The 15,104-nt window shown below is 45.3% G+C and overlaps 1 protein-coding gene across 1 annotated transcript in view; it reads left to right on the top strand.

Moving 5' to 3' along the window:
* MYO5B (myosin VB) overlaps positions 1–15,104 on the top strand; it is a 211,660-nt gene that overhangs the window by 94,292 nt on the left and 102,264 nt on the right. Inside the window, exons 11-13 of the mRNA XM_063076684.1 lie at positions 6,567–6,648; positions 7,190–7,330; positions 14,603–14,725. Of these exons, the coding sequence (XP_062932754.1) occupies positions 6,567–6,648; positions 7,190–7,330; positions 14,603–14,725 (346 nt within the window). The remainder of the gene's footprint in view (positions 1–6,566; positions 6,649–7,189; positions 7,331–14,602; positions 14,726–15,104) is intronic.

Raw genomic sequence — 15,104 nt, 5'->3', positions numbered from 1 at the left:
TCTTTATCCTTTATCCCTCTCCCCTCCTTGAAGCATCAAGAAATAAATGGCTTGAATTTGGGAAAAATACACATTCATTTATCTTTGACATCAGCCTTGAAAATGCCAAGGTAGGAGGGCGCTTTGGCGGTGGCCAGCCTATTCTTGCTGAGGACCAGTTGGCCAGGGAGGGTTTTGGAGCAAGGCTGGGTTACGCTGAGGAACAGTGGGGGAGAGAATGGAGGCCGGAGGTAGGGAAGTTTTGACCCCAGGAAGCAGGAAATGGGATTTGCTGGAATTTTATGTTCTTCTCAGTCCTCCATGTTACTTTCTTGTGTTACTTCCTAATGCTAAATTAGCATCCAGCTCTGCTCAGTGCTAGTGCTCTTTAAGATGCTGTTTTTAAAAATACTTAATTTTTTTAATTGTGAAAAACACAAAATTTACCATCTTAATCATTTTCGAGTGCACGGTTCAGTACTGTTAAATATGAGCGTAATAAGAAAAAAGATCGTGGAAAAATAAAATTAAAGGATAATACACATCCTTCAATGAGTTTTTTGAAGACCCCGCATATATTCACATTCTCATGAAAGTTCTCCAGAACTTTTTCATTTTGCAAAACTGAAACTCTATACACAATAAACAACAACCCCTTCCCCAATTCCCTGGCTACCTTCTTTCTACTTTTTCTATGAGTTTGACTACTTTAGCTATTCGTATAAGTGGAATCATACAGTGTTCGTCTTTTCATGACTGGCTTATTTCACCTCACATGAAGTCCTCCAAGTTCATCCATGTTGTAGCATGTGACAGGATTTCCTTTTTAAGGCTGAATGATATTCCATTGTATATATGTATACCACATTTTGTTTTGTTCCCACCTCTAGGCTGTTGTGAATAGTGCTGCAATGAACATAGGTGTGCACGTATCTCTTTGACTTCCTGCTTAATTCTCTTGGATATATACCTAGATGTGGGATTGCTGGGTTATACAGTAATTCTATTTTTAATTTTTTGAGGAACTTCTATGCTGTTTTCCATAACGGCTGCATCAATTTACATTCCCACCCACTGTGCACAGCTTTCCAGTGGCTCTACATCCTTTCTAACACTTGCTATGGGTTTTTGTAGTAGTAGCCTTCCTAATAGGTGTGAGGTGAGATGTGACTATTGGTTTGATCTACGGTTCTCTAATGTTTATTAGTGCTAATCGCCTTTTTTTGTGCCTCTTGGCCATTTGTATATCTTCTTTGGAGAAATGTCTATTCAAGTTGTTTGCCTATTTTTAAATCAGGTTATTTTGTTAATGTTGAGTTTTTGGAGTTTACTACGTATTTGGGGTATTAGCCCCTTATCAGAAATATGATTTGCAACTCATACTTGCTTTTCATTCTGTGGGTTGACTTTAATGATATATTTTAAGTGAACTTCTTAGACCCACTGTTTGCCTTCATTTTGATGAAAGAAATTGTTCTTTCTTTGGTTTTGTTTTCATGGTCTTACCCTTTAAAATAAACTTGTTGATAATTTATAGCTTCAATATAGTTATTCAGAGAGTATTACCCTGCTCCTCTCTGACAGTATGAAAAAGTTTTATGGAGAACAGAGTGGGAGACATCAGTGATTGCATTTACTCTCTTGCCCGTGGACAATGGCTGAGCCCTAGACAGCCCAGGAGATCCCTGGACGTATCTTCGTCAGGGTGGACATGCATGACTGGCCCCAGTGTTCTCAGACCCGGCAGATCACCTAAACTGTTGGGTTTGCCCTCGAATCTCCTGGCCTCCCAGGAAAGCTTTATAGTTCATAGTGCTCTACGGCCAAGCTCAACCTTTTAGAATTCCTCTGAAGCAGCCAGCCCTTCGGGGTTTGCCTGGAGCCAGACACCCCTGTGTGCTTTAAGGCTCAGATGAAGCCCATTTTCTCTATCTGCCTGCCAGCACCCATTCCCCCATGGTCACGCTGTCCTTTAAAAGCCTATAGCATGTAAAATTTCTACTCCTCTGGGAGGTTCTCATACATCATTTCCTGTCATCTTCCTGGTGGTAGGTCTTTCAGGCAAGGACTATGACTTGCTCTTCTTTGTATCCCTCACAGTTCTTGGGACAGTTGGCTGATGGGTTGGGAGAGGATAACCTTGCAGTGGGCATTTGCCTGTCAGAGTTCCAGGCATGAAGAGCAGCCTGGGAATTGAATCACATGGCAAACTGAATGGATTTAGGTCCTCGAGAAGAATAATTGTTCTTGGCCTTAAGGTGTGAACAGCACTTAGGACTGTATTCTACCTGAAAGACAAGTCCTGTGTGGAGACGTCAAGACACAGAGAGAAGCACATGTTCAGAATTCAGGTCCTGCCATTCTAAGGAACAGAAGGCATCCCAGGAATGTTTAGTGAAGAGATCAGAATGACTGGCCTCTGTAACAGAACCCGAGGTGCCCTTGTGAGGTTTTGAAGGCTTCAGAATGAAAGGGACCTTAAAAGGATGTTTGGATAATTTTTCTGACCCCAATGCACAATGGTCCTGTTTTTAAAGGCTTATCTAGAGAGAAATTCCTTACGTTATTTCTTCTGTATGACTTTTAATAAACATTCCCTGGAAGCCCTCCTCTGTACGTAACCTATATCCAATCTCTCTTTATTCTACCAAAAGTAGACTGCTAGAGAGTGAGTTTCATAAACTAGAAAGACAAGGCTGAGCTAAGAGATTCCGGTTCCTTTGACCTATGGCCTGGGGGAAGTACTGTTTCCTAGCCTTCTAAGCATCTCCTGCCTCTCTGCTGTCTCTCCAGGTCCTGGGAGTGAGAGGTTCATATAGGCTAATAATTAACTCAAAGTGACTGGTTGACTTCTTTTTACTGCATTTTCACTTTACAGCAGACACTACCTTATTTTTAGAGGCATTTGTGGCTCTTTCTACACCCAGAAATTGAGGTAGAATGAGAAGAAAATTGTATATTTTTCGACTACGTTTTGGAGATAGAAGGAAATTGAAGTAGACACTATCATTGTACCACCAGGAGTCCAGATACCAAGTCTCAGCATCGAGTCATATTCAGTGTTTTGACCTTCCTCCCACCCAGGGATTCTGGTCTAAGTATTCTCAACATTAATTTTACAAGAGAAATTCAATTCCCTCTAGTATATAAATTTCTTTGTGACATTTTAATGTTGTGAACCATAAATTGATCCGTTGTGTTTATTTTAAAAAGTCATCTCTGTTCATGGGAAGAATTACTACAGATATAATTCTGTTGTAAAGGAGAAGTCGCCCTGTCTCTCTGACTGTGGCTTTCTGAGATCAGTCGTTTTAGGCATTTTCAAAGCTTCCCGAGCCCTTCATTCATCTCCAGCATTACAGTAATTATACGAGATGGCAGAGGAATTGTTACCAGATAATATCTCAGTAATAGGGAAATTATGAGCTAATTTCAGACCATCTCAAATTAATGAGAATGTTCTTTGTGGAGAGCTACCAATGTAAACCTTCAGAAAATGACAAGTGGGAGATATTGAAATCCTCTGTCTGTGGAACTCAGTACAAGCTCTGCCAGCACACCCTGGTGCCATTATCTGGCCCATTGTTAGGGTGGCTCTTTTATCTTCCTTCTAGGTTTTATTAATTAAATTTCCTCTAGGGCTTGGCTGTGATCAGCAACCTTTCTCAGGGTGAGAGAGGGGAGGGAATGAAGTTCTACATGACATAACTCTGTCTGTAGGACTGAAGGCTAGGCTGGGAGGGCCCAAATCCAAGGTAATGACTGGCAGACTCAGCACCTCTCTTCCGCCTGGTCTGGAGTGCCCAGGGGTGGCCTCCTTCATCCCAGCACGGACTTTGCATCTTTGATCTTGTTTTATTAACCTAGAATTATTTCTCGCATGTGGGCATGGCCAAAGGCTGTGCTTTAATGTGGTTGTCTTCAAGTAGTTGACTCATTTGATCTCAAAATCATTTCCCACTTCCACATATGAGAATACCCTGGTGGGGGAGTTGGGCACAGGGAAAGAGAAGTCTGATGCTTTCTGGGCACCAGCCCAGCCCTGTTGGGTGTCTGATGCATCTATTTTTGGTGGTCCTTCTGGCTAGGGTGCTGTCTCCCCACCACCACTGTTCCCAGCCCCCACCAGGCAGCCCTACTGTTTCTAGTTAGGAGTGGTACTTAGCATACTGTATTTGGAAGGGCTTGCGTGATACTATATACACAAGATTGAGAAAATTCAGTTGTCTATATTGAAGAATTGGGAGGGCTAGAGACGTGAAGATTACAGAGAAGGCTGAATGAAGCTGTGCGCCCTGCCCCAGGTCCCTTGGTGGTGCCCACTGGCCCTCTTCCACTCGCCCTGTGCTCAAATACTGCCCCTTCTGGGAAGTTATACTTCTTGTCCACAGCCCTTCCGAGTTGTCTCCTATTCCTTTTTTATGCAAGCTTTACTCCTCTCTGAATTAAGGCTGGTTTCAGAAGTCAGATTCTCTGGGTTCAGATACTAGCTCTTCTGCCTGTCGACTTTCTGAGCTTGGGCAGGTTATTTAATCTCCCCACACCTCAGTGTCTTCAACCATAGGATGGGATTAATAAGAGACCCTCACTCTTGGTTGTTGGGGGCACCGAATGAGGACTCATGATTAGTTGGGGCTTAGCGCTCTGTAGGTGCTCATTAGCAGAGCCACTGCGCCTCATTTGGCCTGTTGTGGGAATGAGGAAAATGCTTCTCTTCCTCATAGATTTCTGCTCTTTCTTATCCTCTCGGCCTGTTGCCATTGTTCAGTGTACAAGGTGGTCCTCACTCATGTAGCTGAAGCTGCCAGTGCTTATGATTCAGGCTTGGCGAGTGGTATCACATCCACCCAGCTGTGTGAGTCTTCCCTGCACATCCCACTGCTCATTTGAAGTCCTCTCGTCCCATCTTTCTTCATGTCTTTAGAACTTTCCTATTATTTGGCCATCACCAGCTTAAGTCAGGCCTTGATTGGATCTTGCGTGGCTTACTGTTCTAGGAACAATGACCTTACTCGACCTTCTGCTCTCAGGTCTTGCACACCTCCCCGCCAGTCACAGTGTTTCTCCTGCCGGTCTCTAAGATGCGAGTCTGATTGTCATTTCTTAACTTGAAACTTTTCAAAATCTCCTCATTGTGCCCTAGTAAGGGTAGCTTGCAAGGGCTGCGGCTGTACCCCTGCCTCCCTCTGCCACACCGTGTGTTATACCCCCAGCCCTCCTCTTGGTGAGATCCCTCCCCTCCAGTGATCGAGCCATATTGCAAACATTTGGGTTAAGCAATGAATGACAGTACTGATACTCTAAAGTCTGAAGAGCTCAAATAAGTTAACTTTGAAGTTTAAACCCAGACACATTTACCAATGATCACAGACAGGAAAATGTTGATTGAACTCTATTAACGATCAAAGAAATTAAGTTAAAGAAATTAAAATTCAAAGACATTTCTATGTACCAAGTACCCAGAGATTTTTTAAAGTTAATATACACTGTGGACCAAAGAGTTGTGATACATTAATACTCCAGTGAGAGATGGGGGGAGGGTGGGTAATGAGATGTTCTCTTTCTGGATCGTGGTGATGGTTACACACTGTGTGACATTTGTCAAAAATGCATCAAAATATACACTTAAAATTAATTCATTTTTATTGTGTATAAACTCTAACTCAATGAAGATGATACAAACAAAACATTGTTGACCACTGTTGGGAGAACAAGACACTTTCATACATTGAGGGGTGGGGCAGTAACATAAATTACTTCCACTTTTCTGGAAGTTAATTTGCTTCCGCCTTTCAAGAAGCAATCATCTTTGACATGGTAATTCTTCCAAGATAGCATCCTAAGGAAAGAATCATGAATTCAAAGATGTAAATACAGTATTAGTCACAACATTGATAACAGCTAAAAAGTAAAAAAGAACCAGAATGTCCTTCAAGGATATATCTGTATGGGGGCCACTGCCAGCTCATGAGCCACCTTCATGTGAATTGGGAAAAAGTGTCCCCCCTGGATAGAACACCCCCCTCCCAGGCTCATGAGGAACCGGCTGAATTTCAGCACCGCTTGTCCCCTTGCCTAGACTGCAGCCCTGATCCATACCACGGTTGACAAGACAGATATTAAAACTGCACCTTTGAAGAACAGAGGTATGAGGAAGTGTTTGCAAGAGAAAGTAAAATGATAAAAATTGGAAATAAAATTTGACATATAACGTTGATTTTTTTCAAAAATATAACATCACTGAAACAAAACCTACCAAAAATGTACCTGGTGGTCGATATGAGTGGTAGAATCATTGCTGACTTTGTCTTTTTGTCTGCTTTTCCTAAATTTTCTTACTGTCTGTGCTTTTTCTAGTTATGAAGATAGATATGCATTCTTATTTTCCTAGTTTACTAAGGCTCTCTGCAGTGTTGATACCTGCAACAGTGGTCTCTCTGAGCTCAGGAGCAGAAAATGGAAATTCTGTGCTGGTGTTAAGGGTAGCAGCGTGGTGTTAAGGGGGACGGTGGCCTTGTTGAAGTCTCAGTGATTCCTTCGGGAAAAGGAGATGTCTCTTACCTTTGTCTACTCTTTCCATTCTGCAGGTTTGAGACATTTGAGGTAAACAGCTTTGAGCAGTTTTGTATCAACTATGCAAATGAAAAACTCCAGCAGCAGTTCAACTCGGTAGGCTTGGTTTCTAGACTTGGGGTCATCGGGATGGGGGAGATCTCTCTCTGTGCCTGAGAGCTACAGCCCAGGCTGCTCCTCTCCATTTGAGGGCAGTAGGCACTGTCTCTGCCCTGACCTTCCTGTGCTTTCCTGGTGCTGCCTCCTGCTTCAGGAAGGACTCTCCATTGCTCAGGAGACTGTCTCAAGCCAGGGAACTGTGTTGAGAGGGTGAATGATCTTCCCCTTGGCTTTGACTCCCACTCCTCCAAGCCTGGGCTTCTAGGGTATTTAAGCAACCACAAGCCAGATAGATATGGAGCTTCTTGTGCTCGTTGGGGTATAGCAACACAGATAATTATTAAAATGTTCTAGGGAAGAGTTCACACAGGAATGAGAAATCACGTAACTGAGCTGCTGTTTTCTACAGTCATGACTGTGACTTTCCACACCTTTTCTGGCAGTTATCTGCCATCGTCCAGGACCCAGAACTCACAGGACATGAATGTTTAGGTGTGCCTACAGTTGACTCAGCTTGACCTTTTACTTCTTGTCCTAGCATGTGTTCAAACTGGAGCAAGAAGAGTACATGAAGGAGCAGATCCCTTGGACCTTGATTGATTTTTATGATAACCAACCTTGCATCGACCTCATAGAGGCTAAGCTGGGTATCTTGGACCTGTTGGATGAAGAATGTAAGGTAAAACTGATGCTGCTCCTGCAGCTCAGCCAGGAACATCCTCCCTCCCCCAGTCTCTTTTGAGATTCCTCCTTCAGCTTCATACCCCACCTCCCAAAGGCAACACCATGTCCTGTGTCCAAACCAGGCCTCTGGGATATGGAGCCAGTGTAGCTCCTCCCAGGACCTTCTCTCCCCTCCTCAGTGGTGGAGGAGAAGGTCATACACAGCACTGAAGGCATGTGGGGCAGGCAGTTTGTCCTGCACAGGTGTACCTGGTTCTGCGATGAAGTGTTCGCTATATCAGAAACCATGACCTCCAGGAGACATGGCCTCTCCTTTCCCATTTAGACACAGGTTCTCACAAAAATACCTGAATGCTTCAGGATAATTGATACTGTGAATTTAGCAGCTGCTTAATTGGTTTTCAGTGACCATGCTCAACAGTTATGAAAGGAAGTCCCCAAATTTCCAGACTTTGCAGCCTGGGATTTTCCTAGTCCAGTAGCGATTCCCAGACCTTCTTGTTCTCCATTTTCCCACTGAGTTCACACCTCTTGGGGCATCCCTATTGGAATCTGTTTTACTTTAGAGAAGTTAAGGAAAGATACAACTGTATAATGGTGTATCTGTGGATGATCTCTGCTTATGCTCTGTGGATTCAGATTTCAGCCAGGTTTGTAAAATTTGGCGATTTAAGCTTAATACTCTCTCTAATTCAAACTCATGCCACTGCAACTTGTCAAACACTAGAATGTATTAGGCACCTACTAGGTGTCTCATCCAGAGGGGAAAACCCCTAGGAGAGGCGGAAGAGATCCCCCTGCTGGCCAGCAAGGAAGAAGAGTGGCGAGGTTGTGTTTGGAGGAGCTTGGCCCCGGTAAGCGGGGTAGGGGCCCAGGAAGGTCTGTGGACAAGCCCAGGGCCCATGTTCAGAGGTCAGGGTCCCATAGCCTGAGGACAAGAGAGTGACAACTGAACAGCATCGAGATCAGGGGACGCCACCTCAGAAGGACTGCTGAGTCCCACATGGCTGCTATGAGGCTATGCAAGGTCTCCTTAAGAAGAAAGTCTGCAGAAAGCCTGGATTTCCTGCTAATCGAGCTGGTGGGGTCTTAGAGTGTCAAGATACTGTGCAGTACTATGGATGTGAATGTTTAAACTGACTGGGAGTAAAAGTCATAAGTGTGGCAGGATAGGCAAGACAAACACCAAATTAAGGAATAAGACAAAAGCCCACAATGTGCAAACTTTTTGTACCAAATACAATTACTCTGGTAATTCAGGGTCATTCAGTATAACTTTATGCTGTTTCTAGTAACAGGTGGATTTTAACAGATGTTTAATAGGTGTTATTACATTTGTCAAAACCCATTGAGCTGTATACTGTAAAAAGGTGCATTTTACTGTATGGAAATCATTCTGCAATAAATCTGACTTTAAAAAATTGGTGAGGCAGGAGGGACTGCTGGGTTCTTCTGTAAGTGCCAGTGGCTCTGAGCCCAAACAGGTTAAGGATTCCCATGAAGTTGTTCACATCTGGGCAACTTGCGTCCCTTGGGACTGATCCCTTTGGACTGTGGGAGCTACCTCGGACACATTCCTTTCCTTCCTCTCTCTGACACTCTGCAGGAGGAGAAATAATAATGAGATCACACTGTGAAGAATTGGGTTCTGTGACCCCCTTATGACAGGACACAAAGCCAAATGAAAGATTGGGCTTGTGGTATAAAAGCAGCCATCGGGAAAATCACTTTTCCTGGAGATGTGCAGTGGCAGACAGAGCCAGCAAGCTGGGATTTAAATTAGAAATATGGAGATGGGGTGACTGTGGACTTAAAAGGGGCAGCACGCAGGATGATTTCCCCCAGAGCCCAGGATTGGTGCCACAAACTGCAGAGCGGGCATGGGGACTGGACCAGAGTATTAAACCGCTCAAGGTGGAAAAGCCCCTTTGCAGTCACATTTATATTCAGACCCTGACTGAGCCAGAAACTACAGCTGTCCCTCAATTACCCAAGGAAGCAAGAAAAAGGGTGTTTACTTATAGGAAGTGTTCATTTTCAGACTGCTCTTAATAGGACCCTCCTGGCTTCTCTAAGGCTGCATTGGGGGTCACACGCCAGCCCCTGTTCTCTTTTCAGCTATATTCAGACGGGGAATGCCCTGCCTCTGGGTCCCTCTCGTCCATCCCCTCCCTCTTGGAAGAACAAGCTAGCTTGAGCTGATAAGATATGAGAGATCAGTGCATGCTTCTTCATGGGTGACCCATTTGCATTTTAGCAGGAATTTTTTGGAAATGCTGTCTTGACTCCTGGAAGCAATTCTAGTGAGTTAAAGAAAAAAAAAAAGTGCTGTCTGAAGTTGGAGAGATGGTGTTAGGGGCACTCAAAGGCAGGCCTGCAGGGGGGAGGTGTGAGTAGGATTCTTGTGTTTCCTGGAACTCCCTGAAGAGCTGACTTGGATGGATCTTCCTAATTAATATGTTTTGTCATGGCTGTAAGTGAAGTCAGGCTGAAGATAGTGGGAGGCCAGCACCCTCCTGTTTCCTTTCCTGGGCCCAGCCTGCTATTGTGAGAGGTTACTCTGTATTCACATCAAGTGTTCATGGTTTCTTAAGTGGCCCCAAATGTTTCTTGTCCAGCTCTGTTGTGTGCAGGTTTGAGACCTGTGATGCAGGGAGGTGTCGTGACTTTCCCATGTGAATTCGTCATTCACTCAGGAAACCACGTGTTCATGGAATAAGGAACTGACCCCTGTCCTGCAGCCGGCCTCATAACTCCGAGGGGGTCAGGCAAGCCCTGAAATCCAGCAGGATGACAAAAAAATGAAAACACTTGGGAGAAGTGGCCGAGAGGAAGGAGCATCGTGGGAAAGTGTCCTCCAGAGGGCTGTTTATGCAGAGATGTCATCACTTGAGGAGAGGAGCATTCTGGGCAAACTTGGAGAACTTGAAATGGTATTACTTGTCCTGGAGCCCCTGGTGGGGCAGGTGAGGTTGGAAAGTGGGTGCCATCAGGGAAGAGAGGCTGTCTCTATCTGGAGTGGGCATGTGGCTTCACCCTGAGGGCTCTGGGGTCCATTCCGACCTTGTGGAAGCCAAGTCAGAGAGCCAGCCTACAGTGAGGAGCCCAGCGAGACACATTGCGGTAGTGCAGGTGGGATGTGGCCAGGGCTCCGAGAGAGGGGTGCTTCCAGGAGCTTGGCAGTGAGCAGGGCCTCTGCGAGTCTGTGGGGTAGAGCAGTTCCAAGGCGGTTGTCAAGCAGAAGCCTAATTTCAGTATTTTGAGGAGAGAATAGGATGTGAGGCAGCTTGAACTCACTTCTGGAGGCTCGGCTGTGCAGAGGAGGTGGCGAGAAAGGGGGGGCATGGGTGGGTCGTGGTCCCCAAGAAGGCAGCAATGGTGGGTGGGGTGCGGCCAGGAGGGAAGTACTTTTCCCCGGGAGTCAGGCAGGAGGGGTGGGGTGGCTGTGGATGCAGAATAGTTTCTGGACATTAGAGCAGGAGTTTGAGATTTCCTACTTGGCAACCTCAGTTTCCCCGTGAAGGAGGAAATGTGCATCTGCTGAGCAGTGGCAGGGCCAGAAGCTTGAAGATTGTGCAGGAAGATGGGAAGAGCTGCCCTGTGAACAGGAAAGAGAAATAACAGTGCACAGATCTGTTTGCTGAGGTCAAAGAGCATAAATCGGAATTTAGGCGTTGTTGAAGTCAACTCCCAGCTTAGATCTGGGAGCTGTGTCTTAATCCATAGAAGTGATTCTGAGTGAAATTTGGTTTTATTTTGAGGGACAGCAATACTATATTGTGCTAAATTTTATCAGTGGGGCTTGGTTAAGGGAAGATGAGTTGATGTGTCTTACCCAGACACCCAGGTGTGGGGAGGAGAGGATGAGTAGTTGGATCAGCTGGAATTGGTGTCACAGAAGGTGTTTGTAAAGGTGGAGTAGTGAAGGCCTGGAAGCGGCACTGGGAGGGAAGGATGAAGCCACCTCTGCCCCAGAATGCTGCTGGGTCTGCAGAGCCCTGGAACCCAGCTGGGCTTCCATGACAGCAAGGACGGGGCCGGGGACACTCCTCGAGACTACGTATCCAGAGGCATTTATGGTGCAGTGGTCACTTGAGAGGTCAGCAGGGGTAGGAGGCATCAGGGAGCCCACAGAGGTATGGGATGGAATGAGGTAGTGAGTACGTGGCCCCTGGGGTAGCAGTCATGGTTGCCAATGCTCCAGGAAGGTGGAGACAAGAAGGAGAAATGGAGTAACTGGCCTTGGGGTCCTTAATGGTCATCTCATGTCTGCTGTTTTGTTGGCCCCAGGTGATGACCCAGACCAGTGATAGCACCTGTGATAGAAAGTACAGTTTTTGCTCAAGGTTCCAAAGATGACATTGGTGAAAAGTTGTCCTGGACCCCCCACCCCCTTTTTTTTGCCATTTCATTTTAAAAGCAAAGGATAAAATCAGGCTTAATGTATTTTTTAACAGCTTTATTGAGATATAATTTACATACCATCAATTTGCCCTTTTAAAGTATACAATACAGTGGCTTTTAGTATATTCAGGGTTGTGTACCCACCACTACCACAATCAATCTTAGAACATTTTCATCACGCCATGAAGAAACCCATCAGCAGCCACTCCCCACTGCCACCCCAGCCCTAAGCAACCACTAATGTACTTTCTGTCTCTATAGATTTGCCTATTCTGGGCTTTTTATATAGATGGACCTTCACTTTTTGAGGTGGCCAGCACCATAGGTCAGAGAAATTAGGCCTCTGAGAGACAGAACCTGCCTAGATGAGGACAGATCTGGAATCCTGGCTCCTGGTCCGGTGCTCTCTCTACATTGCTGTGAGAAAAGCATAAAGAAGCTTATATGAAGCCACATGTGGATTCCTCTTTAGACAAGATCGGGTGCATTCAGGGTGGTATGACTGTAGACATGTATTCCTTTTTTTCTAACTTTATTTTTTCCAATTTTATTTACATTTATTTTTGTGGGGTACAGTGTGTTGTATATGCATGTACTGCACAATTAATCACTTAGGGTAGATAGCATAGTTTTGTCTTCTTAAATGACTTCATTTAGCTGCATATTCCAGAGCCATTAATAGCTTTAATCCAAATTTTATCCAAATACAAGATTTTTTTTTCTTTCTTCTATGAGTGTTAAAAAAATCTACTGTTAATGGAGAGATGTTTGGAGATAAGCACCTTCCACCTTACCCTACCTTTGTGGCTGCCTTTCAAACTCTGTTGTCAGGCAGGGATGCATAAGAGTGAATGCCCCAGAGCCAGCCTGTCCAGGTTTGAACACAACCCTGCTCCTTCCCAACTGTGTGACCTTGGGCAAGTTACTTAACCTCTCAGTCTCGATTTCCTCTTCCCTAAAATGTGCATAAACATAGTGCCTAGCTCATAAGATTATATGAGGATTAATGAGTTGATGCATCTACAATGTGTGGAAAACTGCCTGGCAAATAATTACTGTGGGCGTTAGCAGTTAGTATTATTTGAGATTCTTAATTGAGAATCTTAATTGTTGTTGAATTCCTGCTGGCCCTTATTTTTAGTTGGAGGTGGGGTGGGGAGTGTAAAGAGAGACTGATCCTTGTCAGGAAATATGTATGCACATGACCTTGATGGTCTCCTCTGCTTGTTAATGCATGTCAATCTGCGTTAGTGAATATGTAGGACTATGGAGTCTTCTCACTGAAGTCCAATTTCATTTTCAAGGCAAGATGATTTTGTCACTAGCAAACTTAAGTGTTTGCTTAAGCAGGACTTGTCATGGTTCTGTCTGCTCAGTTGTGACAGTTCCTCAAGGTCCCTCTGGCCCCCATCCTGTGGCGTGCCTGGTCCTGACCAGGCTGACTCCTCTTTCCCCCACACCTGGCGGTTCTACACACAGAGTGCTTGGAGACAAATATAAAACAGTATATATAGAAAATGCTGAATTAAGTATATTTTGTCTGCCCAACACAATTAATAGCCTACTTCAAGAAAGTTTTCTTGAATTTCCTATGGCACTTAGCACTGGGTATTCAATACTAGTTACACCAAATTGAATCTTGAAAAAAATCAGTTTGCTTACAAAGGATTTAAAATGCTTGTTCCCAAGTGTGTAAGCATTTTCCTTATGGCACAAATTTTATTAATTTTCAATGCAAAGCCCTTTGTAAATGGCTAATGCCAGAGTCACCTTCAGCCTTGCCTGATCCAAATATACAATCTTAACCAGTGAAGGGCAAGTCAGTTAGTGACCCGTGACTGAGGACTGGACCAGTTCTGGTCAGTGGGCATGCATAGCATGCCAGTAGTCAGGGATGACAGGAAGGAGCACCTTCCCGTTGGAAGAGTTGCTGTCACCCTTGACAATTTGAATGGTGGTTACAGTCCCTCTGTTTTGTATTTTCAATGAAGCAAGATGCTTTTTTACTTTTGAAGCCATCCACAGATTCAGAGATAGTGAAAGGGGCTGCCTTTCAGAATCGCTAATGTAGTGAAACCTTTAAGTCTGAATTTGGATTCTGGGGGAGGCAGAGGTTAGTGCCGTGTATGTCAGTCACTAGGTATCAGTACTCAGTGTGGCCAGACCCCTATTCTAAGCACTTTCAAGGGGCTGGAAAAAAACAGTGAGGCATAGTCAGTCCTTGAACCCAATAAGCTTACAGATTATAGTCACCAAACCCCCAAAACAAAGGTGAACAATACTAGACAGTGTATGTGTAAGAGCTTAATTGTGAGGAATTCCGAAGAAGAGAGAATGAGATCGAGAGCGGTCAGGAAAGGCTTCATAGGAGAGGACAGACTCGAGCCGAGCCTGGCCAGTGCTATGTGGATGAGCTTGGAGAGGAAGGGTGGGCTTTCCTGCGGCATGAGTGCACCTGAGCGAGCAGGGGCTTGGTGCTGGAGCTGGATGGAGTGTGTCCATGATGTCGAAGTCACTGCCCAACTGCAGGGAAGAAGCATCTTCAGGTTGTTCCATGGGTTGTGACTCTGCTTCTGTGACCTTGGCCTCCCCTACAGCCTCTCCTCACGCCTCCAGCTTCTGCCAGCCAGCAGGTTCCTTGAGGCTCAGCACACTCCCACAGCCCCCACAGGAGCCAACCTGCACGTGGTGGCTCCTCATCATGCATAGTAGAGTCATTCTTTCCACAGTCCAGTCAGGTCCTCGTTTGAAAGCTGAGTCCACCCCCATGGAGCCAACTTTCTGACATTCTATCCCTCTGCTGTGACTCTCTTTCCTTTCTTCCTCATCACAAAGCGCTCTGCCTTGTTTTGTGGTTCTGTAGGTCCCCAAAGGAACTGACCAGAACTGGGCTCAGAAGCTCTATGACCGGCATTCCAGCAGCCAGCACTTCCAGAAGCCCCGCATGTCCAACACGGCCTTCATCGTCATCCACTTTGCAGATAAGGTGGTTTCCTCTTGGTGGGCTCAGGTGTTCCTTTAGCCCCACTTAGGGTAGACTCAGGTTTCTGGTCTAAAAGGGAGCTGTCTCTTTTGAATTGAAGTGGTCTGAAGGCTCAGTCTCCTTCCATCCTTTCTTCCCACCCTGCTCATCTCTGGGGTATGTCTGACTGTTACCAAGGGCATAGCCTCATGGGGTGTTGTAGTTGCCCGCCATATGCTTTGCAGGGGTTTATGGAGGGTCTCTCTCCTGGGAACACAGCAGCAAGTAGAACAGTTATGAGTGTGCACTCCAGGAGCTTGAGAGGGGACAGGGAGGAGTGACAACAGAAAGCACTAACTGGTGTAGCTTTACATGGAACACGTGTCACTCCTCTTTAGGTGGC

The sequence above is a fragment of the Cynocephalus volans genome, chromosome 13 (assembly GCF_027409185.1).
Source record: "Cynocephalus volans isolate mCynVol1 chromosome 13, mCynVol1.pri, whole genome shotgun sequence".
In the NCBI taxonomy this organism is placed as follows: domain Eukaryota; kingdom Metazoa; phylum Chordata; class Mammalia; order Dermoptera; family Cynocephalidae; genus Cynocephalus; species Cynocephalus volans.
The sequence above is the reverse complement of the archived record's forward strand: the minus strand, read 5'-3'. Positions and strand labels throughout refer to the sequence as shown.